The 26,149-nt window shown below is 36.6% G+C and overlaps 1 protein-coding gene across 1 annotated transcript in view; it reads right to left on the bottom strand.

Moving 5' to 3' along the window:
* Positions 1 to 315: 315 nt before the first annotated feature.
* LOC117325953 overlaps positions 316 to 26,149 on the bottom strand; it is a 44,876-nt gene continuing 19,042 nt past the window's right edge. The window contains exons 11-26 of the mRNA XM_033882484.1: positions 24,084 to 24,205; positions 23,258 to 23,384; positions 22,608 to 22,741; positions 21,982 to 22,105; positions 21,301 to 21,434; positions 14,242 to 14,401; positions 13,289 to 13,490; positions 9,065 to 9,213; positions 8,043 to 8,261; positions 7,576 to 7,802; positions 6,672 to 6,903; positions 6,072 to 6,345; positions 5,348 to 5,604; positions 4,426 to 4,663; positions 4,102 to 4,199; positions 316 to 3,959 (exon numbers count right to left, since the gene is read on the bottom strand). Of these exons, the coding sequence (XP_033738375.1) occupies positions 3,048 to 3,959; positions 4,102 to 4,199; positions 4,426 to 4,663; positions 5,348 to 5,604; positions 6,072 to 6,345; positions 6,672 to 6,903; positions 7,576 to 7,802; positions 8,043 to 8,261; positions 9,065 to 9,213; positions 13,289 to 13,490; positions 14,242 to 14,401; positions 21,301 to 21,434; positions 21,982 to 22,105; positions 22,608 to 22,741; positions 23,258 to 23,384; positions 24,084 to 24,205 (3,609 nt within the window). The 3' untranslated portion in view covers positions 316 to 3,047. The remainder of the gene's footprint in view (positions 3,960 to 4,101; positions 4,200 to 4,425; positions 4,664 to 5,347; positions 5,605 to 6,071; positions 6,346 to 6,671; positions 6,904 to 7,575; positions 7,803 to 8,042; positions 8,262 to 9,064; positions 9,214 to 13,288; positions 13,491 to 14,241; positions 14,402 to 21,300; positions 21,435 to 21,981; positions 22,106 to 22,607; positions 22,742 to 23,257; positions 23,385 to 24,083; positions 24,206 to 26,149) is intronic.

The raw sequence follows: 26,149 nt of genomic DNA, 5'->3' as shown, positions 1-26,149 counted from the left end.
ATTTAAAACACTTTGTAAGCATAGTGTTCAGTTGAACTAACATTCCATTTGTGGTGTTCTTTTCCTGCATCTGAAACCATTGCCAGGGTCCGTAGTCTCTAATTTTAGCGCATTATTAAAGATTACCAAATTAGCGCAAAGATGAATTGGCGTATTCATTATTCAAGTCATAGAAAACAATATACATTAAAAATGACTGTCGTAATCATGATGTAACGCAATGTTTTCAGTGGTAGAGTTAAATTATTACAAATATTAAGTAGAGTTTTGTCTTGTGTACATTTACGTTATAAAATAAAACAAGAAAATGCCATACATTTAATGAAAAACATCTTTATTTCAACTGTAATGCAAATGACATGTGTGTCTTAGTATAAATACATTGATAATCGTTCGGATTTTAAAAACTAATAAAGGAATAAGTGATCTCTAACATTTCTACAAACTGATACTATGCCTAAATGCTGATAAGTATCTAATAATATTCATTCTATTGTCAGAAGCAGTGACTTCGTACGATTTTGGTATCAGGCTAGTCACGTGCCTCGTAATTTAATGAAAATCCAATTACCTATGTGATAAAGTGGGTTAGGAAAATGTGTACTAATATCAATATACTGTACGACTCATTTTTTGTGTTCTTAATATTACTTTTAGAAGTCTGATTTTCTAATTACTTTTCTAAGATTTTATTCCTATATAACGTACTAATGCGTAAAGAAACAATATAAATTCAAACAAAATATCACCTCTGGCGTTCCAGTTTATACATGTAGGTCATAACAAACTACTTTTTTCTTAGAAATATTAAGAGAATATAATTTCTCTTATCGTAGACAGGGATATCCACGATTTTACCAGTGTGATATTTCCTTATCTCACCCTTTGTTTAAGACAAGTTATATGTGCTGCTTGCATGTTCTCAACTATTGTACGACGTCACGGCAGCAATACAATCACTTCACGTCAACATTGTCTTAGATTGATTTAACGTCAAAATTAGATCCAAAAAAGGTAAACAGGGTAAGAAAAACGTAATAATTCAACCCCTTTGGCGTGAGACTGATCTCAATCCAAGGGGTAAGATTCTTCAGCTGCCAAACACTACGACAAGCCCGATGATTGGCATCTTAAGAATCTTCCCCTCGGGATTGAGATTCTTTGTCTCACCCCAAGGGGATGAGATATTTATAAGTTCTATCCTTACGCACGACATGCGAAATAAATCATACGTATATACAGATGTACATCTACAGCTGTAGTCATGGATTATGTTGATCTATAATCTGTCAAATACAGGCCACTAAATCGTTAAAGATGCTACATCTCGAGTATACAACATTTGTCACAAAATGCATGAACTGGCATATACGGTATAGTAAGATTATTAACGCCTACCTGAAAACAATAGCTTATAATGCCGAAAGTTATCATAAGAATTAGAGGTGGAGTGTAATAGAATTACTTCGGGATGCAATTAATAATTTATTCACTTTAAATTTAAACGATAAAAAAGACAAACCTAATTTTTGGGGGGTATTTATAGCGTAACATAATATGTGACATTTGTTATTTAGAAAAATAAACCTTAAATAGATTACATGAATCATATATGCAAAAACTACTTAGTATAACATAAATATCACAGGTAACAATGTATCACAACTAACATCATATTCACACATCCTGAGAATTACGAGGCACACAGTGTATGTATTTCAGAAAATAACATTTTATCATGGCACAAACCAACATTGTAGGAATGATATACATGTATAATAGAAATTGCTGCTTCAGTATGGAATGTAAAATGCACGTGTATAGTATAAAATGTTTAACAGTATCAAAAAGACGAAATAGTAAAATAAATATATTATGGCACACAATTTTGCTACATATAAATAGGGAAAATAAAAAAAAATATCGAAACCAATATTGCGGAACAATCTACTGTATTATCGTTAAAATGAAATATATAAGTTCAAAGTAAATTTATTGATCCATATTGAATGACACCATTGAGCAGAACATCAGTAGTGTTGTCACTATTTTGGTAAAAAGAACCGTTCTACATAAATATTTCAAAACTGAATAAAACAATACCCTTTATGTTGAAATCGGGTAAAAACTTAACAGCTTATAAACATATATAGCAATCGAAATATAAGTACAGATTGGACCTTAAATTTATATTGACGATGCCGATGTTATTCAAAAGAAAAATATACAGAAGCATTTATACAGACTGGAGATTGTCAAACCTGTTCATACATACGTTTATCACTGTATTGGATATACAAATGTAATTATGCAAAGTGTAGTAAACATATACATATACATAAATGGCATAACAACAATGACAAAGGTATCATTATACAACACAAATCACACCATATACCCACTGAGGTAATGCTATTCAAAATCTGTCAGTCGTGGTTTATTTCTATAGGAGCCAATTCTACTATGAATTATATAAGTCAGACAAGAAAACATTCTATATCAAAAACAAATGCAGATATTAAACTTTGAAATAAATGAATATAAAACGTATAAACTATCAAAGGAACGTTAACTTTCTGAATGTATTGCCTCAATTACTATTATTTATTATTTTGAAACAAATACTATCTACAATCAAGGCAAGATTCTCCCGATAACAACAGCTCACCATGTTTCAACATGTCTGTCCTCATGCTCAGCTCGGCAAATAAAAAACAAATACAATTGAAATGTTAACAGGAATTGAACATATGAAGCTAAATAGAAACAATAATACCATAAACAGCGAGTCCACAAAAAAAAAAGTGCATAATCATGGAAATCTTAACAAATCAGTTGTTTTAATCATAAATAATTAAAGAATAAAAAACGAATATCACTAAACATCTAATAAAAGAGCAAGTACTAAACTGAGGAGATATCACATTTTGTCCTCCTCCTAAAATGAGAACAAAAAAATTAGACATAAATTAATATACAGTATTGAAAGTGTGGCGAAGTTTCGGACATATCCGTTCATGTATTTTCCTTTCCTCATAACAGTAGCATCAAAGAATTACACATGAGGAAGACTTTTTATTTTCTTGCTTTGCTGTTGGCTCTGGTGGAGTTTCCACATACTGATGGCAGTACAAATACGGTGGAGGTAGTCTCTTTGAGTCAATAAAGAAGAATTTAACAGATCGGGTCTTCGGGGAAGATTTCCTAGTTACTGCATTTTGGGTTCCCGAAGTACTTTGTGAAAACAGTGACTCATATGGTGGTGGTAGATCTTCCTCCATTTCGTTGTTTACTTCTGTAGAATTTGCAGATTTATCTCCAGAACTCTGTTTTGGTTTAATAACTGGGTTTGAACCGTTATATTGGGTGTATTCAGGGTTTTGCAGTGCCATCTCTTCCGCTCCGGCTTCAGGGTTATCAGTTTGTTCTCCCTCTGCATTCTTCTCTGTTGTCATAGCATCAGTATCTGTTCTCGCCTTTTTCATCTCATTTCTCATTGGATCTTTTATATATCCAATGGTATTAGGTACGTTTTCCATAATTTCAGCAAGTAGATCTTCAAATTTGTCCCCTGTCCAAGTCATTTGGATATCTTCGTCACGACCAAAATCAATTAATGGAAACTGTGTAAAGACTGTGCTCATAGGCCCAGTTGGTGGCCAGGTCATCTTTTCCAGCAGAAGAGATACCACCGGTTTTTTCAGGGAATCTGCTAAAGTCATCTCGCGTCGACAATTGGCAGAGACTGTGTACTTGGTGGTGACACAACTCAGAACAATCTTACAGCCTCGTACACCTCGGTCAATCTTGTCAAACAAGGAATCTCCACCTCCCATCTGGTAGATGTCCATCCAGCAGGTCAAACCAAGCTCACACAGCCTCTTGTACAACTGTTTTATCTGCTTCTGTTTACCCCACTGGTACGACAAGAACACATCTGGAGATTTGTTTTCCTCTTCCTACAATAAAAAAAATAATGATAATTTCTGTCTGGCTGTAGTGAATCTGATACACATGATGTGTAATAACAGGAAGAAAAGTATTTGAAGTTGTATATCACAGTCTCCGCTGATTTGCTATCTGTTACAACGCATATTTTACCTTGTGTTCAGATGTGGAGACTGCGTTCGGACCACCATTGTTTGACTTCTTGGAGATGGTGACTTCCTCTGCCACAGGGACCCACCAGTCTCTGTACTCTGTAGATATTCAAAACATCAAGATAAATTCATTTAAAGCCTGGGTAGCAACTATGGTTTGTTGATCAATTTATCATTTTGTAACATTCTTAAATATGGTATATGAAACTTATACTTTCTAGAACAACATGTAACCTACAAAAATGTAACTGTGTTATGTATACTGCTTTTCTAAGATGTATGAGCAAAAAATACCATAAATTTTGAAGTTGGTTCTTTCACTGACCTTTAGTAATAAGCGATTCATCTGGCAGGGTTTTGTAAATGTTGAGTTGCATCAAAAGTTCATGAAACTTCGGAACTGGCCAGTAACGTTGGTCGTTGGTCTCCTCTCCTCCTCGCTGGAAGAACCTCACAAACAGGTACTCACTGAAAATGGGTCCCATGGAGCCCTGGGGGGGCCAACCCATTTTCTCCATCAGGAGAGGAATCATTGGCTTCCCTAGGTTGACAGCTAGATTAACCTAATTTTGAAGAGTGAAAATAAACACAATATAATTTGGTCAATCACTTAACAAAGATAAGGTTTCCCATCTTAAACTTTGTTTTTTTATTCGTATGACTATTATATGACCTTATGATAACAACACTATGACAATCACAATTCCACTCATCTATTCATTATTGCAACATACTGTAAATAACTTACATATTGCGTGGGATTCATTTTAACGGTAATATGCGAGGACAGTCAATCACCTGTTCAAATCCTTTGCGATTATTTGTACAAAAATAACACATTTGGATGTCGGCCAAGCTATCAGCTACCCATATAGGTGCTTTGCTTTCTGATTCAGACTTACGTTTCTAGTATTTCATCTACTCAAACAAAGCCGAAATGCATATTAAATCTAAAACATATTCTTGAATGTGTGTTTCCTTTGGTGCAGTAATAAAAACTATTACAAATAAGCTGTGGAAGTCAACTGTACATCGCAAGCCTAGTGTATATGATTAATTCAACATTTTATTGAGCGATCGTCAGACATATCCCTCTTGATTTCTATCATTTTAACTACCAACAATTTAAGGTAAATTGCTTCCACTTTCCGAAATAGACAAATGCCTTGACATTGAACTTTTTACCCTGTTGTGGTTAACTCAAATATTTTCACGAACAAATAATTGTTTACTTTCCCTATCCTTACCTCTCTGTTACAGTTTGGAGACTTGGCATACTTCTCTGACACACAGCATATGATGACCTTCGTCCCTCTAATTCCATTGTCAATCTTCTCAAACAGTTTATCCCCGCCTCCCATCTGTCCGACATCCATCCAGCATTCGTAGCCTGCCATTAGAAGGTGTTGCCTTAGTAACTTGACCTCGTTCTGGTGACCCCACTGGTAACTAAGGAAGATCGGAGGAGGTTTGGTGTACTCTTGTGCTTCCTCTACGACATCCTCTGGTAATGTTAATCAGATGTTGATATAAGATTGTTTATAAAACCAGGTGATGACATAATTGGTAAAAGAAAATTACCGTTTTTAAAATATCACAAAGGAATTTCAAAATACCCATAATATGGGTGCTTTTCAACGGAACTTGAGAGAACTAAATAACTATTTCACCCTTCTAGGACTCTAAGTAATACAAAGGGCCAAAAGTGTTGAAATCTAGGAGATGGCAGTTGAAACTAAAAAATACAAAAAGACAAATCTAGATGTGGAATAACAATGGCCCAATAATTCAATGAATTATATAACTTTCAATGAATATTTGGAACTGATTTAACCACAGAAACATAAAACTTAAGCTGTGGTGGGAATCAATGCATTAGAGATGAAGACAGCCAGTAAAACATTGTGGTGGCCAAAACATACAGATTTTAAAGCATATAAACTGATAATAAAACCATTATTCATCACTGACCTACAGCTTTCATGGCGTTCTCTACTAGGACAGCAGCGTCCAGTCTGTTAATGTCTTGTAAAATATTCAGTACGGCATGTGTGGCCTCAATCATCCTGTGTGTGGCATACCACTCATTGAGGAGAGCCATACAAGGATCACCATGAGTGGCCCATGCTTTGATGTCGTCCAGTGAATATCCTAAGCGTTGGGCCAACAACCTCCAGTCATTATCAGCCTTAGGATTCATTAGCTTTGTAAGATCCCTTGACCATGCTGGGGCGTTTGACATCGTCTGTTGATAAAATGAAAGCATTTTTTTTATATTAAACCTCCATTCCCAAAACAATGAATTTTGATCTTTAATGTCCTTAATACCGCAGTCCTCTTATGTCTTTATAAGAACTAATATACAAACAACTGTACAAAATGCTATCGTCGCAATCACTTTTGTAACTACAGCCATTCCTGTTTAGGGAGCTGATGCTACGTTTTACTCCTAAAACTTACAGGTCACTTTCAGACTTCGTTAAAACATGTTGGTAGCAGAAGGTAGGAAATACCTGAAGACATTAAGATTTTTTTTTTCATTTTTTTTCTTCTTTTTACAAATTGACTTACTTTGTTGTCGATCTCCTCAACTCGGACCTTCGTTTCATCAAGATCTTTCTCCACAACATCCACCCGTTTTTCGACATTTTGAAGTCCGCTCTCTACAGATTTTATATCCTTGCCCTGTTTATCAACAGCTGTTTTCACGCCTTTGACATCTGCTTCTACGTTTTTGACTTTCTTGTCAAGGGCTTTGACCTTTTTCTTAGTTTGTATGACATCAGTGATGATACCCTCCATACTAAAGGAGAAGAGACATTTTACTGACGGTTGACGGTTAAAAATTACCCTCTACCAGTAAATATAAAGCTCTATGCTAATACCATATAGAACACAATTGCTTTGAGTTCCCCCTCCCCATTTATTCAAGGCAATTTCTTGGAAGCGTAATTATTTTAACCAATTTTGATCCAATATAGCTCGTTAACAATCGATTATATTTACATGTTACATGTTACATGTTCATAGGTATAATTATTTAGTTGCAATATTATTCTCTGAAGAAAAGAATATTTTAACGATCCTTCATCTCCGATAATTAGCATTTAAGATATATAAAAAAGAATGCACTGTTTCATATTTTGTAAACAAACTATAATTGTACAAGGTACATGTAAAAGGATAAATGTCCCAAAAAATCTATCGGGGGCATTTTGCTTTGTAATATTTGAACAAACGATGATATTTTGGAAGCTGATAATATTTTCTCTTGTTGATTTTAATTATATAAAACTGTATTTCTATAACGTTGTGCCACTTCAGAATTTTTGTGATAAGCCATGTATACGTTAACGACCAAGAAGCTTTATGACTAATATTTCATGTAAATCTTGTTTCAAAATCTTCTCTGATGACTTATAAAGCTGTTCGAACATAAAACCCTAAAAGTTCACAGTTTTAAACAGTTGATTACCTGACTCCATCCATTGCATTTACAATAGCTGCAGATGTGTCTTTGACTGGGGAAGATTTTCCATATTTATGCATATCCTCAAAGTATTTACGGTGAGGTTTAAGGGTTTCCACACCATATTTAGCCCCCAGAATTCGAATAGCATCCAAAAGTGATATCTGGTGATTTGGATCAGTCCAACTTTTTGTCAGAGCAATAAGTTCTTCTAGAATGGTATCTACCATTTCCTGTAAATAAATAACACAATGTGAGCAGGGCTTACAAAATGTGCAACCTAAATAAATGGCATTTGATCTTGAACACTGACTGCTGACTGCAAAAATATGATGCTGTGGTGTGAAAATGAAACAATTGTGGCCAGGGGCGCATGAGATATTTTTCCCAGAAACTTTGCACAAAATTATAATTATTATTGTCATAAAAAAATTTAAAATGAAATTTGTGAATAAATTAAAATATAAACAAACCTTTTTCTGTAGCCCCAAGTTGACAGCTATGATTTGGATAGAAGCAGCGTTCACCATATCTAAGTTTGGGTTTTGTAGGACATGTTTGATCATGTTGTCCCCAAATAGTTGTGGCTGACTGGCTATTATTTCACCAAATGCTATCAATACATGGTACTGTGACTGTTTGTCATCTAGAAACCTCTCAATCATCAAGTCAACTTGCTTTTTGGTGAACAGCTAGAAAGATGAAAACAAAAAGATTTTAGGAAAATTTCAAATGCCTTTTGTCCTTAGTTTTAATATCAAACTCTACATGTCACAGTGCATAATCAGGACTCCTAGTAACAACCTTTAAGTGATGACGGTATTGAATTCACTTCAATATAATAATAAATACCACAAATACAAAACTGACACTAGGTAATATGAAAGATGACACAAGAGTACGTTATGAAAAATGGCATATACAATTCTACATGCATCCATCAAGCAAAAACGACAGAGACAAACATTCTAAAAACAATGGTGGAATTGTTTATTTTGTCAAGAATGAAGATTTTGTGCAGACACTGTACAGCAAAATACAAAGGGCCATAACTCAAACACTCAAATTTTGCTTTATCTCTTACTATATAAATCTCTCATTTTATTTGTGTCAGGTAATTATATATATTTCTATAGAAGAAGGATGTTTCCCTTTTAACATTCGACCTATATTCAATATACTTACAATGTATATACAAATAGGCATGTAATACATACATGTATTTTGTAGCAACAACTGATTTGACCTTCGAAGCAAATTTAACCTCGGACCTAGCTGTAGTTAACTTGACCTCAGACATTAATCTAACCTCTGACCTAGCTGAAGAATTAACCTCTGATATAGAATTTAACCTCTAGCCTATATATATATATGAATTAAACTCTGACATCCAACTTAACCTCACCTGACTATGGATAAAATTAGTCTCTTGACATGGAATTTAACCTCTGACCTTTCTACAGATAAAGTGATCTCTAAAATTAATATTTCTTACCTCAGCTTGTCTTTCAGCCATTAATTTTAACATCATACCATGTGTAAATAATTTGGAATTGTCAGTGTCTTCTTCTATTGCTTCCATCATATCTTTAAAGTCTGGAGCTGTAAAACCATCACTTTCTTCAAAGGGCTTCCATAACGCTCCTGCGAAAATATATAAATTTTATAAAAATGAGAAAAGTATCTGTATACATGTATGCCCCATCAACAGCCGGGGACATTTTACAGTTGGGCCTCCTTGTAGTGGATAACAACCACAACAGCCCAAGATAGTCAATGACCTCAGCTTCCTGAGACTAATCGCCCTAGATAGGAATCGAACCACTCATATGGAATTTATACCTGAAGATGCATCAGTCTAGCACCTGACTTACTGAGCTATTTGTGACCCCCGCCCTTCTACCCTGCAGTTAGGGCGTAAGAATTGTACTTGCTGCCCCCCATTGCATGATCGCAAAAGGTGAATAAATATGGAATCTTTTCACTTCTTAGTTAAAAACTTTTCCCTTCCTAATATCTCCATTGAAAATGCTTCACTTTTTGCCTTCAGATGAGCGTTTGTGTGAGGAAGTCTTTGGGTTGTGTCCTCTGGTCAAGACATACAAGACGAAATTGTAGCTGTTACTTCTGCTTAGCTATCAGCCTTTTGGGAGATGGATGACTGGTTCACCCGTTGTGAGTACAAATGTGACCAGGAGTTGGGTGTCTTCAGCATTATGCGCCAGCGAGGTAGTACATACTATTAAGTCGACATCAGTTCGACGCTACCACAAGGAGACATACAGTTGAGTGTAGACTAAAGGTTACACCCAAGTGCACTCCGAGTGCACTCCATTTGGACTTGGAGTGCACTCCGTTTGGACTCCAGGTAAACTTGGAGTGCACTCCAAGTGGACTCCGAGTCTACCTGGAGTCCTATAAGACACCATGCCTACCCCAGTTCTATAATCAGACTACATGTATATCATATATACATGTATTAATACTTTGATGCTTTTAATATAATTTACATATAAATAAATAGATTTTTACAAATTACTTTTGTTCTCTTAATATTACTATTAACATTTGTTTAGTCTACTCAGAATATTTATTTTATTGTTAATACATGGTAATAATGCCTACATGTTAAATTTATATTTATTAAGATCCATAAAAGACAGTTATACAATTTATGCTATAAACAGGTTTCTATGAAAGTTAATTGCTTATTATTTCATATTTTATTAAGATGTAAGTGAATTGTATTTCATTCTGTTAAGGAATTGAAAATTATTTTAATTAGAATATTTATTACTGTACATATATCATGACTTTAAAGGAAGTTTAGATAATGTGTCTATATTATGTTATTGATTATTCAAAATATTTAAAGTTTACAGTATTTAATGAATTATGTGTTTTTTTAATAAGACATTCTCTACATATATGTACTCAGTTCAGGCAAGTAATTATAAAATAAACATAATCATTTTAGTTTATATATCATTAGAAAAATATACATTTACAACTGTACATATTTATGAGCATTACCTGGTTAAATTAATGTTCTTACATAATGTAAACACAAGTATGTAGTTCTGGACTACCCTTAATGAATGACAGTATCTGTTTAATTGCTATTATTATTGGTCATGCATGACTAACTCTGGTCTGACACACCTGAGACCTGTGCCAGGTGAGTTTTAGGAGCCAGCTACAGGTACTGTCCTGGGTTCACAGAAATACCTATGTCAATTTTGTCACTGTTAGCCATGGCTTCAAATGATGAAGCTTTGCAAAGCAGGGTGTGTTATAACCTCAGGCCAATTAACGGAACAGTAAGATTATCTCCTGACTTGAAGGAAAGGATTGTAGCTCTCCATCTGAGAGGCCTTAATCAGACCAAAATTACATGTATAAATGAAATACCAGTGTAATTAAGGTGGAAATGTAACGATAAGCTGTAAAACCATTAACAAATTGGTTAACAGGTTTAAGAAGACCAACTCTATTGAAATGAAGTCATTCTATACTGAAATTAGAAAGTAAAAATAAGCTGTTTCTTATTACATTGTAACCTGTCTAAACCGTAAGTCATTGAGACCAAACGTATTGGCCGGTTTATGCAGGTGTCCGGTATGTAGAGGTACAATGTTGAATGATATAAGTTCAGAAAAAATTAATGCAAATCAAATTAAGAAATGATGCAGTTCTTATCTTGTTATATTCAAAAATATAAAGACATTGCATTGAAAAATTGATTGTAAAGAAAGAGATTAAAGTAAAAAAAATAAATAAATTCAGTGTAATTCCAAATGGTATAATGAATGTAAATTCACCATTTCCCAAAACCAACCTATAGCCTTATACCCGTAATTAGTACACATTGTTCTCGTCCAGGAAATAAGATTATAGAGCCTGAGGTACAATTTGCCTCGGGGCAGTTGGACACGGCAACCTACGTACCATTTACCTGTAAAACTGACCTGTTGGAACTACATCGTTTTCTATTCCCATTCAGTCAATATCTATCATGATATGTGTCACTCATACATTTTATGTAACAGATACAGGTCATGAATGTACAATGGTTGTTCAAGCCAATTATAAAATCATAAATTTAAACAGAGACCTATATACATATGTCTCTGATTTAAATGTTCAAACTTTAAAAAAAAAAAAATGACATAAGGCCAGCTGCAGTTGGTGTATGGAATGTTTGATAAGTATTTACTTAACTCAAACATGAGAATCATATTAATCTATGTTGATTTACATATTGACTTCTAATACTCTATACATACTTCCATTATAATATCAAAGACATAAAGTAATAGTACCAGTTGGAATTTTTTTTTTTTTCAATAATTTTTTATAATGACTTATAACTGTTTTGATAATACTGTAATAGGAATGGACAATCATATCATTTCAAAAGTGTCAGATATCGACAGTCACAAGTCTGTACCTATATTCTATATGACCTTGGTATAGGTCAGCCTGAGTTTCCTCTAGCCCTGACACCATACCAGACATGGTGTCAGGGCCAGAGGAAACTCTGGCTAGGTAAAGGTAAGGTGTGATGTCCAGTTTCCATCTAACAATTAAGGGGGTCTTTATCTAGTTAGATGACCATGTGTACACCTGTCCAGATCTTCACACCTTATAAGGTAAACTTGGAGACTTGGGGATTGTATCATATATAACTGTTAAAAGAACTCCATTTATGACCAGGAGTTAATGAGGCATTGGATCCGGAATATGCTATCAAGGTGATAAAAAAAAAATTCTTTTGTATTGTATGTTAAGATTAATTTAAACTGTTGGAAGAAAAGCATTTGAAATATTAAAAACAGTAGTACTTCGAGTACAAGATATTTCCAGTACACAATCAAACTCTACATTTTGAGAGACCACAATCAGCTTGCCAAATATGTTTTGTTTATTACCAATTTCTATTAATTTACGTGGCTTGTTAAAACTCTTCAAATCAAAGGAATGCTATCATACATTTTTTCAACAAAGTGCCAGATCTATTCATTTTATATAGGGTTTACTAATAGAAAAAATCTATTATATTAGATATTGTTAGCTAACCAACTAAAAATGAACCAACAAAATAATAAGATGATATATATACAAAGATAAAACAGTAACACATATCTTATTGTTACATGTTTAAGGAGTCTAAATGTATAAGAGTATACATCTATCTATAAACATTATGTATATATGTACTTGGTTACAGGTACATGTGATACATGTGGACCCAGGTAGGATTGGGGCCTGATAGGACTCCAGGTAAACTTAGAGTGCACTCCGAGTGCACTCCAAGTTTACCTGGAGTCCAAACGGAGTGCACTCCAAGTCCAAACGGAGTGCACTCGGAGTGCACTTTGTGTAACCTTTAGTCTACACTCAACTGTACACGACCATACCAGAGCCTCCAAAAACACAAAGATTCACCACACGCATGTATCTCACACACAGGGAAGCCATCCTTAAATGACTTTAGCTGTTGATAGGACGCTAAACAATACAAAACCAAACCATACCCTCTCCCCTACAGGTGTAAAGTACAATATACAGGTATGCTGATGTTTACTTTCCCAACATCAACATAAATATACATAGAAATGACTACTGCATGTAGTTGGGAATCAAAGTGTTAAATAAATATATTGCTCTATCCAACTGATATTGATAAGAATTGAAGAATCATCAAAAAAGTACATACTTAACGCAAAAGCAGAATGTGTTTCTTTGTACCAGACGACGAGTGCGTCTAAGTGTCCGTCCAGTAGTTTGTAGTCATTTATGCTCATATTATAGACAATGGATTGACTTTTCTCTGCCAGCTCTTTCTCCTCATGTTTCATTTGTTTCACTATGGATGGAATTAGTGGCTTACAGACTTCAGAGGACTTGGTTCCAATATGCTGGAAACATACAATAGAATAGTAATGTATTATCTACATAAGAGTATATTTGTTTATCATAAATAATCAGGATCCACTGTACAAGACATTTTAAAAACCTTATAAATGTTTACATATCGTTTTCTTATTCATGAAATTTGCAATGAGACATGCTAAACCTAAACTAGATGTGTTAACACAAATTCCTCTGTTACCAGTTACCAAGGATAAGTTTAGAACTATATAGACTAAAGTGTTATTGTTAAAACTCACACCGGAGTTAGACAAAGTTCTCCAATTTTAGCCCACCTGTTTTAATTCTTTGGAAAAAAAATGACTATAACCAATTAAGAACTTAACCAATACCAAATACAGTTCTCTATCTATTTCTAGTAAAGACTAAATAACCAGAAACATAATTATGATGAATTGAAGTTTTTGGTACCTGGTCATTCCCTAAGACTTGTTCAGTATTAAACATCCCCTGTTGGAATTCAGTATTGAGATATTCAATGTGTAAGCTTAGTGATATGAGATATTCAATTTCCAGGCTTAGGATAATATCATGATAAGTATTTCAAACATTAAAGTTTAATTACTTACTACATTAATGGGAAGAAAACTTACTTTTTGATATAGCAATTGGGGTTAGTTTCTTAAATTTATACACCATTAATATTTAAACGTCATCAATTGTGTCACTTCTATTTGTCCATGCAAAAAGTTTGTACATTCAGGAGTCCATTATCAATCAAAAGGACTTGATTCTTACCTTTGTTAGAAACAGCTGCATGTATTCGGAGGCTGCATGCCCATATATAGACAATTCTCTAAAGTTCAAGTCTACATAGTCCAAACCTTCTGTCTGCATCACCCACAGAAACATCTCTATCAAAGTTTCATTGAGATCATCAGGTATCTCTTTCCCTGAGCTGAAACCAACACAATAGTTTAATCCACTTGTATTAGGCTGCATTATATATCAACAGTGTTTTAAATAAATGTTCAAATAATTACATTGCCACTATTTTAAGACACAAAGCAATTTAAGTAAATTATAATACTTTTATTTTATTTGCATTTCAAAAAACATTGACAATGTTTTATATAAATTTTTGATTTACACAACAAAATAACAAACGATGTAAGATAAATTTACAGTATTTATTAAAAAGTTTGCAGATAAGGGGTGCATATCACCTTAGCAGTTACCTCCCTTGGACCGGGTGGGGTATAGCCGTGGGCTATTTGAACCCCGTAATGCTGAAGAGCATGGTGCTGAAAAGCTATGGCCAACAACCCGTTGAGAACATGACTTGGAGGTATGGCTGACCTGAAGCTCATGGGTACCATAGCCTGGTCGCTCAAGTGTCCAGGAGTCGGCAAGAGTTGGGAGTTACATCACTTAGGCTTGGGGTTCGACTTGCTGTCTTACCCTGGGCCAGATAGAGTTGATGTATGCAGTCCAGCTAACCCTTGGTTCTGGGGTTGGATTGACCGATTTGTGGTGTATAGCAGTAGTCTGGCATCATTAATAGTCCATGTTATTATGTTATTACATGGTGTCAGTTTACTGCCATAGGCCCAAAGGTTGAAACCGATAAAGTCACAAGCAACCAATTAGATAAAGGTGGCGGTGGGGGAGGTGGATGGTATGACTGTTTGTTCAAGCAGTTAGAACAACAATGGCAATTTGGATAGAATTTCTGAGGAGAAATTGACATTAGCCATGTGACCGAGCGTGGTCTTCTGATTGGATCTCTTGACATCCTTACCTTGTTAGTAAGGGGCTGTTTAATTAGAATATGTAAATTAGGTGCAGGAGTGAAACCTCCCTTCATAGATAACCGTAGGGTCAGGGAGGTCATGGATAGAGCCAGACTGGTCAAGACTGAGTGATAAGGGTAATTAGATTCCCCAAGATAACATCTGCATGCAAGTCTTATCTGTGCCCATTACATTCAGACTGGGAAGTTGCTTTGATAAGGTTTGTTTATCTGAGAGACAGAGAACATAAAGACTAGCAGGTGCTTTGAGTATATATTTGCACATGTGTGCAGTTGACAAGCGGACATGAGATGTCCTTTGATACAGTTTATTTAGCCTTGGCGTAACCTGTACTGGTCAGCAAGGAGGAGCATAAATCTCCAAAAGCTTCAAGTGAAGCCATGCAGTGTGTTAAATTGACTGTGTTTGGATGACAGGCAGGCCCCATATCTGCTGTGTAAACCTGCCTAATATTTAATATTAGACTTTAATTTACACAACAAAATAACAAACGATGTAAGATAAATTTACAGTATTTATTAAAAAGTTTGCAGATAAGGGGTGCATATCACCTTAGCAGTTACCTCCCTTGGACCGGGTGGGGTATAGCCGTGGGCTATTTGAACCCCGTAATGCTGAAGAGCATGGTGCTGAAAAGCTATGGCCAACAACCCGTTGAGAACATGACTTGGAGGTATGGCTGACCTGAAGCTCATGGGTACCATAGCCTGGTCGCTCAAGTGTCCAGGAGTCGGCAAGAGTTGGGAGTTACATCACTTAGGCTTGGGGTTCGACTTGCTGTCTTACCCTGGGCCAGATAGAGTTGATGTATGCAGTCCAGCTAACCCTTGGTTCTGGGGTTGGATTGACCGATTTGTGGTGTATAGCAGTAGTCTGGCATCATTAATAGTCCATGTTATAATGTTATTACATGGTGTCAGTTTACTGCCATAGGCCCAAAGGAGTATGAGAGACATGGTTTATAAGCATGTGATGATACGAGGACCCCAAAGAGGGAATGTAGGGTATGAGACACCTTTATCCCCAGCGCCACCGGGAGAATATGACATAATTGAGAAGATATACAGCAAGTCATAGACAAATTCTGGCAGAATGCCTCAGTATTGAATATAGTTATTGTCCTAAGAGGTACTTAGGTGTAAAAGAAAACAGGGTACTAATGTCAATGACTAGTAAACATTTAGTTCGGTTCTGTATCCCAATTCGGAATGTCCAGATGTAATCCTTACAAGAATGCTGGCCTGCATGGCTACAGAATGTGTTCTGTTACCTTCGTTTCTGTTAGTTGTTGAGTATGAGGGCCGTAATAGTACCGTTTAGATATACTCGCCCTAAACGAATACACACATATATCCCATCTGAATGGTGACGGATAAGCACATTTACACACATATAAATCCAATGGAATATACACATAAATCCTGTGTGAATGATGACAGATTAGCACATCAATATACATGTTAATCCAGTGGAATAATTAGTACTCATTATAGATATACTCGCCCTATAAAGAGTACACACTTAGACTCCTATGAACACAGAAGGCCCCACTAGGCTACTAAGTATCAGGTGAAATCTTGCACATTTCTGCTTGAGCTTTCCGGAGAATATGATGAGGGGTGCGGATGTATCGACAGTAGCTATCCGATTGCCAGCGTCCGAGCACTTTGATGAGGTGATCGGGGACATCTGACTGGGTGGCAGTAGTTGCGGTTCCTATTCTGAAGGAATGTCCTGTGAATAGTGAATGATTTAGACCTAGTCGGATCAAGGTCTGTCTTAGTTTGTTGATAAAAACATGTCGAGTCAAGGCAGCAGAATGAATGGAAAATAGGGGGTCCGAAGGACGACAACCATTCGTAAATCTTTCTGTCAGCATTCTGATGACAGTGGCTACAGCACATACATGGTGATGGGTGCGGAACAGGTGAATAGTGACTCCTTGTCGAAAGGGGTCGGTTTTGGACGCCTAGAGGCGCAATGACATGCTGTTACTGGTGCTACTTGTATGTCACTGATACACAAGTGAATTGAAGAATCAAATATGTTAGTGGTGCATGTGAATTCTCCACACCGTAAGAACGAGAAGAAGGCCACACAGCAGGCAGCCTCCATAGTAGTGTCTGTGGCAGGATCGAAAACACCCTGTCGAAATGCTGAGCATAACTTAGACAATATGTTGAAAGTTATGGGGAGTCTAGGTTTTACCGGAGTTCCCTGTAGTTTCTTTAATCCCCGTAATATGGTCTGGAGTCGGTAAAGTGGTAACCCATGAGTATTCACAAGCGGGTTGCTGAGCCCCTGCATAGTACAATGGAACTTAATTCCGTATAGATGCAGCTTAATTGTAGAATATTTCAATCTGAGGTTATGATAACAATGAGTCACGAAGAGTATTAATAATTCTTCTGTAACGTTGGTAAACACACTTGCTTGGTTGTTTATACCATTCATGAGGATGATGAAGTTCTTGAAACAGGAAACACCTGATGTGTAGGTAGTTCTAGTCGAATGAGCCAATGCAGCATTCCATAGGTCACGCACTGCTGGTTCTAGTATAAAGGCACATTGTCGTAATCTGGAATGGGATTTTTGGCTCTTCTCTGCTGCTGGTGCCAAGTCGTGGAACTGGTCCATTTGGAAATGAGATAAGGCATCGGCAATATTATTCTGTTTTCCAGGGATATGCATGGCTGTGAGAACGAAGTTGTGGATAAAAGTACACCAAGTTAAACGTCGCATAAATGGCATGATATAAGCGCATTTAGAACGCCCTTTCCTGATGATATCAACAGTTGCTTGATTGTCACAGTGTAGTCTAATTCTGAGACCTGACCACTTGTGTCCCCATATCATACAGGCCAGTACGATAGGATATAGTTCCATGAAAGCAATTGACATTTCAGAACTGTCCAAGGATATTTGATGTGGCCAGTGACCGTGGAACCACTGACCGTCATAAAAAGCACCAAATTGCCATTGTTCGTTCAGCTACCACATTTGGTCTGTCGATTGTAAGAAAGTCATCCAGGTAGTGAATTATGTATTCTATCTGATAGTTATTTGATAAAATCCAACAGAGAGCGGTTGATAAAAGGTCAAAGATCTTAGGACTGGTACGACACCCAAAAGTGAGTTTGGTATAAAAATAGTATTGTTGTTTCCAGCATATACCGTAGAAAGGCCAGAGTTTTGGAGAAACAGGTATAAGTTTAAAGGCATCTGTTATGTCCAGTTTACACAGCTTGGAGTGTCTTCATGTATGCTGGATTTGATTTATGGCATCCTCAACACTAATGTACGACAATGAGTATTCCTCTTTAGCGATTAATTCATTGATGCTGTTACCTTTGGTGTCATGGGGGGCAGAAAGGTCCGCGATTAGGCGTTTCTTGTCAGAGTACTTCCCTGACGTTATTCCAATTGGGTTGATCCTGTATATATCAAAAAGTGGTTCTGTATAAGGGCCAGTTAAGAATTTCTTGTTAACTTCGTTAGTTATAAGTTCATCGACAATGTCTGGTTCAGAAGTGGCACTTTTTAAGTTCTTGCAGATTAGAGATGTGTCTGGTAGTGCAGACATTCCCGTGTCAAAGCCGTCTGATAATCCAGAAATCAAAGACTGCACAAAGTTCTTATCAGGGTGGTTTTTTAGGTCTCTCTCTAGTGCTGCTATATTGATAGGAGTTGACGCCTTGAAATCCTGGAGGTTGGCCTTTTGTCATTGTTTAGCTGATTCGTTTGTTTTATGTGTTTTAGTTGATTTAATTGAAGATTTCTTGATATGAAGGTAGGGGCAATTGTCACGGTTACAGCCATCTTGGTCGTTGTAATTGTTGCAGACCTCTTTACCATGGTGAATGACCCTGGTCCTTCCTTTACTGTCAGTGTTGCTGTCCCCATTCCTATTGTTTCCTTTATGGTTTTTTGCTGATGATTCTAGGCCATTCAAAATGAGAGGACAGAAGTCTTCGGTATGATTCATGTTGTTGCACAGTTTGCAGCTGTTACTCCTAAATCCGGAACATATCGTGGTGTAAAGTTGATTGTCCCGAATCGCCCAGTTGACCTTAATACCACACTGGTGTAAAAGTGCTGCGGCCCTAGTGGCGAAAGCTTTATGGTATTCATAGAATACAGGACCAGGATATGTTGTGGGTAGTTCTACTATGTCTCCTGTCTGCGATTAGGGTAATATTCACACATGATGCTCCTATAGATTTACATGGACATGGGTCTGTTTGGAGCGGGACAGTACGCACCCCAACTTCAGTGAATCGATTGTAGCGTGTGCAATCATAGTCATAAGATGGCAGTAATAGTAGAGCTAAGTTGACGTCCTTACCTTCTATTATCTGCTGGCGTATGGCTTGAGGTATGACTTCTATTGAGATTCTGATGAAATTCCTGTCTGTTGTAGAAGGACATCAGGCTGAGGCACATAATTGTTTGGTATGCCTCCTGCTACAGCTGGGGGCTCTAAGGTCGGTGAGGTTGGTGAGGTCATTGAGGTCGCAGTCAGGACATGACCTGGTACAGCTGGGGACTGTCCCACTGCTACTGTATTTTGGCAGTATTAATTGCTCCAGCCTGGTTACATGTGCTTGTAGAGCCTTCATTGCCTCATTTGATGAGGGATTCCTGCTGTGGTAGCCAGGCTGTGTAAGGTCATTCTCTGTAGGTGGCGTCACATCACTGTTACCATCACTAACACTGGTATTATTTTCTTTGTACAGTTTGACCAGCATAGTTTTGGTAAAACCACTTGGTGGTCTGATGTTCTGCTCCAGCAGTCGTGTCCTTATTTCACCTATAGTCCAGTTTTCTGGCTTATTAGAGTCCCAGTTGCTGACATTACCACCTGTCGTACTGACAGCAGAATAGAGAGTATCGTTACTGTCTTCACGAGGTTGACCTTTTCCACGTCCTGACATATCTATAACTGATGAGTGTTTTGGAAGAATGTCTTGCTGAGGATGTGTCTGTTAAGTTGTGACAATTTCGGTGAATGGATGAAGTTGTAGCAGTCTCTGATGAGAGGCCAACAAAACACAGAGTTTTGGAATATGACTGTTTGTTCAAGCAGTTAGAACAACAATGGCAATTTGGATAGAATTTCTGAGGAGAAATTGACATTAGCCATGTGACCGAGCGTGGTCTTCTGATTGGATCTCTTGACATCCTTACCTTGTTAGTAAGGGGCTGTTTAATTAGAATATGTAAATTAGGTGCAGGAGTGAAACCTCCCTTCATAGATAACCGTAGGGTCAGGGAGGTCATGGATAGAGCCAGACTGGTCAAGACTGAGTGATAAGGGTAATTAGATTCCCCAAGATAACATCTGCATGCAAGTCTTATCTGTGCCCATTACATTCAGACTGGGAAGTTGCTTTGATAAGGTTTGTTTATCTGAGAGACAGAGAACATAAAGACTAGCAGGTGCTTTGAGTATATATTTGCACATGTGTGCAGTTGACAAGCGGACATGAGATGTCCTTTGATACAGTTTATTTAGCCTTGGCGTAACCTGTACTGGTCAGCAAGGAGGAGCATAAATCTCCAAAAGCTTCAAGTGAAGCCATGCAGTGTGTTAAATTGACTGTGTTTGGATGACAGGCAGGCCCCATATCTGCTGTGTAAACCTGCCTAATATTTAATATTAGACTTTAATTAATCGAATAACCAGTTTTATCATAGAGAGAGATGAACCAATTTAAAAAAAGGATTGTTTTAAACAATTATTCAAATAATCAATAGCCATTATTTTATCCTTAATTTCCCCCCATAATAAAACCACATGATGCATCTGTTGAATCAATGGATATATATTACGATACATATTACGATATATATTACGAGAAAGAAATATTATAATGATACTTGGCGGGGAAGTGAGTGTAAAACCAGAAACCAATTAATGTAATTAAACTATTACACTTTGTAAGAGTCACAATCTGTTAAGATAACAACTGATTTATGATTTTTCATCCTAATCAAGCATAATTAACTTGCTAAAGTTTATTATAGTCTACTGTATATGTACCTGAAGGCTTGTAAAGATTTCTCCATGAAGTGCATGCCAAACAAATGTGTGTTGTAATCATCCCAAATATAGTCCCTGTCATAGAAGAGGACCGAGAATCTCTTCATTAAGCCAGGGATCACCTCCTGATTACTCTGAAAGAAATAATACATTTCTAGATTACATAAATACCACAATGAATGTTATAAGGTGATTATGATCAATTGACTGGAATTTGATGCACCTTTTAATTTTATGTATGAAAAACTATACATATATGATTTATGAGTTCATTGCTGAACAGAAATATTTCCAGACACAGACATTTTCATACACAGTCATGTAAAGTGGAACCTGACTTTACCGACACTGTAAGGGACTGACTCAATATGTCAGATAAGACAGTGTGTCTGTAAAGTCAGTGTGGTCCATATGACTGTGATGCATGTTGCTATTTTGGTGGATTGGGTCACATGATACAGGATGTTGTTTAAGTCAGTGGTCGGTAAAGACAGGTTTCACTGTATCTTATTTGATCATCAACTCAAGGAAAAAAGGGCGTCACATGAGGATGATAACATCGATCTTTAACAAAAACCTTGATGCTGAGGAAAGTAATATCCTGAACAACCACATCCTACTGCTGAGTACAGCCACTCCAGTCCTGATAAATTATAAATTTAAAAAAGAGAGGTTGCTCACCCCCAGAGTCATTTGTCGGACAAATCTTTCGACACACTGACTCAGTAGTTTGGATCGTTTCTCCATCAAAGACATGGCCAGTTCAGCAACATGTCCATTCAGCTTCTCAGAGACTTTGGCAAGGCTGGAAGGCATAATAGAAATAATTTAAATGATATCAAATCCACCCTAATAGAGTATGACAATGCCTACATAAAAGTCATGGATTATAATTATATTACTGGTACATATTGCATGATTACAGTCAATTTGTAAGACGGCCTTTATTAGTTGATTGATAACCTGTCCATGTAATAAGCTATATACCTTCACCTGGAGCCAGTTTCATCAACATTCCTTAATTTAAGAAAATTCCTGAGCTTAAAATTTTCCATAGAAAAACATTACAGAATATAAAGAAGGCTCCTTAAGGAAGACTGCAATGTCCTTGAGATCTGTAATACTTTCCTATGGGAACTTTTAAGTTAAGGAATGCATTGGGATGAAACAAGGGTCTGATAGCTCTTAAGAAATCTTAAATAGAAGAATATTTGCTAACAGTATGATGTTTATATAATGAGTATGTTAGGAGAATATGTCCATTTACAGAGGCAAAATAAATGATAATTTTGAAATTGTATACAAACTTGAACTGCTCCAGAAGTGTATAGAGGGTGTTCCCACAGTTCTCCAAAAATCTCTCATCTTTATCATCGCCATTTAAGTGAAGGTGTACTTTACTTAAAGGCTCAATGATGTCCAAAGCTTCTTGGTAATTTTGCTGATAATACAAAATACAAACTGTCCAATGTTTAAAGTATTTAGTAATCATAACAGAGAATGATACTAAAAGTAAACACTACAGTAATACCATGTCCCCTACCCCCCCCCCCCCCCCCCCCCCCCAACTAAAAAGTAACACTGACCTTGACCTTGACCAAAAACCCTGAAACGCAAACCTTTCCAAGATACGATGGTCCTTTATCACTGTGTGAAGTTTGATAAAAATCCTCGAAGGAATGAAGCTGCTAGCTATAAAGCGTTGACAAACTTTGACATTATCCTCTACATACGTTCACATGTATACACACACATATATGTGCAAGATCGACGGAAAGGAAACCTATAGTCCCCCCTGTTTCACTGGTAGGGGACTAACAAACAAATTCCTGATATCATATACGACATTTCATTCCCACAGATGATGCCAGAATTAGAATTTGAGCCTTTTCTTATCTGCTTATATCATATAAACTAAGATTTAAGTTACATCTAATGCATTAATAAAATATCTTACTTTCCAGTTCCAAATCTTCAAAAGTTTCTTCTGTCTGAACATGTAAAGACACATGTGCACTCCTTTCCTGTGCATAGTTCTCATACATGCTTTCATCAATGGAAACCAATGTTTTTCTGATCCCTTCCTGCAAATAACCATATCAATGGTATCAATATACAATACTAGCTGATGTATGTTTGTTCACTATAGGTACATAACCATCATGATTCATCAGGATTTTTATGTAATGTTGTTACATGTGCTTCAAGGATTTAAAATGAAAAGTACATACATATAGTATATCATGTTTTACTGTCGTGGATTTCCTATACTCACAGCATTTGAAAAAAAATGGCTGTAGAAAGCACAAGCAGTTTTTGATTATGTCCTTCGTAGACAAGCTGCGTTCAACAGATATTTATATAACTATTAACTACATTATCTTTAAGCTAATATGTTTACAATAATAACAGCACCAGTCCGCTATGTGTCGCGAGACTAGGGTACTGTCAGTATAACGCAATTAATTGTGCCTAATATGTGATACGTACATGAAAATACATTACAATCCAGATATTTATATCATCAAAGATATTGTAACTATTTTCTTTTCAAATATATATATTGTTGACTAATCAATAGGATTGAACATCAGGCTTTACCTATGTACTTTGTAAGCTCTCTATCTGGATTTCATCATACTTATATTTGAAAAAAATTGAAAACAACATTTAATTGCATTATATTTCAACCACTTCCATGACACCTGGGTAGGTTACTGTGAGATAAAATATTGGATCCCTAAAACAGTATATAATTATATATTGTTTGAGCTATTACCTACCGTGCGCTGGATTTATCCCCCAGAACTGTGATGTAATAGTATGCCTTGGGCATATATTTTGGCTTCTTCTCCAAGATTTCTTTAAACATTGTAAGCATCTTTTCCATAATCTCAGGATTTTTCTGAAAGACAAGACAGACCTGTTCAATATATACTTATAAAGAATATCCCCACATCCTGAAACACTCACATTCCGTAGCATTATCCTACTCTTCAACACCATTGTATAAATAGAGGTTACACAACGAGTGGTTGTTGGATATGGAATTTATTTCACACGAGTAAGTTATTTTTTAAAAATTGCAAAAAACACTCGCTAAAGCTCGTGTCTTTTGTAACTTTTAAAAGAAAAATCCATCTGTTTTTAAAAGTTGCAAAAAACACTCGCTAAAGCTCGTGTCTTTTGTAACTTTTAAAAAAATAACTTACTCGTGTGAAATAAATTCCATATCCAACAATTTCGAGTCGTGTGACCTGTTTCTACCACAATAATATCGGCTTGAATCAAAGGGAAACGTGGCCAAGTATAATTTCGCATATGCAAATAAAGTGTACCGGTGACGTCCGGGACCCAGTGATGTGACGTCATTAGATTATTGATGACATCAATAACAATTGCAGCTTGGGTCAAAGTTCACCTTGTTAGCCAATCAAAATGCGTACAGAGTTTATACCACATGTGGTATAAACAGATTGTTAATCAACAGCTGTAATGATAACCTAATGGTCTGAGAGTTGAATAACGCAGGGTATTGTGGTAGACAAGAGGCCCATGGGCCTTAACGGTCATCTGACAAACACTTACACTTACAGCAGGGACACACCCCTCAATCCAGCATTATTACCATAAATCATTTATCGCAGCCAGTTATGTTTTAGATCAAATTTGGTTTTTATCCATTTAGCTTGTCCAGGAAGAGCAGCATCATAAAGCAAAATTTTAGCCAAGTTCCCATTTTTGGGGCATGCCCCTCTGTCCCAATGGGTCAGACAAGACTCATTTATATCAATTAGGATTGCCTTTCCCCAATGATGTTTCATGCTAAATATAGTTGTAATCAATTAAGGCATTAAGGAGGAATTGCATTTTAAAGAAATGTTTAACCTAAGCGCTCCTTTTGCCCCATCTTTTTTTCCCCAGGGGTCAAACCTGTCTCATTAAAAAATATGATTGCCGTCACCTTATATTTCACATCAAATTAGGTTGTAATCCACCAAAAGGTTAGGGAGGATTAGGATTTAACAGAAAATATTCACCAAAGTTCCCCTTTTGGGGCCCTGCCCCTAAGGCCCCAGGGGTCACACTAGCCTCGTTTATATAAAATATGACCACCCTTCCCAAAGGATGTTTCACACCATATTTCGTATTAATCCACCCAAGGGTTAGAGAGAAGTAGGATTTATAGCAAAAATTCACCAAAGTTCCCCTTTTGGGGCCCCGCCCCTCTGGCCCTAGGGGTCAAACCAGCCTCATTTATATAAAATATGATTGTCCTCCTCCAATGATGTTTCACACCAAATTTGGTAATAATTCACTATGGGGGTTAGGAGGAGTAGTATTGTAAAGCAAAATTTCATCAAAGTTCCCCTTTTGGGGCCCTGCCCTTCTGGCCCCAGGGGCCACACCAGCCTAATTTATATAAAATATGACCACCCTCCCCCAATGATGTTTCACACAATATCTGGTTGAAATCCACCAAAGGGTTAAGGAGGAGTAGGATTTTATAGCAAAATTTCATCAAAGTTCCCCATTTGGGGCCCCGCCCCTCAGGCCCCAGGGGTCACACTAGCCTCATTTATATAAAATATGACCGCCCTCCCCAAATGATGTTTCACAACATATCTGGTTGAAATCCACTATAGGGTTAAGGAGGAGTAGGATTTTATAGCAAAATTTCATCAAAGTTCCCCATTTGGGGCCCCGCCCCTCAGGCCCTAGGGGTCACACCAGCCTCATTTATATAAAATATGATCACCCTCCCCAAATGATGTTTCACACAATATCTGGTTGAAATCCACCAAAGGGTTAAGGAGGAGTAGGATTTTATAGCAAAATTTCATCAAAG

The sequence above is a fragment of the Pecten maximus genome, chromosome 4, assembly GCF_902652985.1.
Source record: "Pecten maximus chromosome 4, xPecMax1.1, whole genome shotgun sequence".
In the NCBI taxonomy this organism is placed as follows: domain Eukaryota; kingdom Metazoa; phylum Mollusca; class Bivalvia; order Pectinida; family Pectinidae; genus Pecten; species Pecten maximus.
The sequence above is the reverse complement of the archived record's forward strand: the minus strand, read 5'-3'. Positions and strand labels throughout refer to the sequence as shown.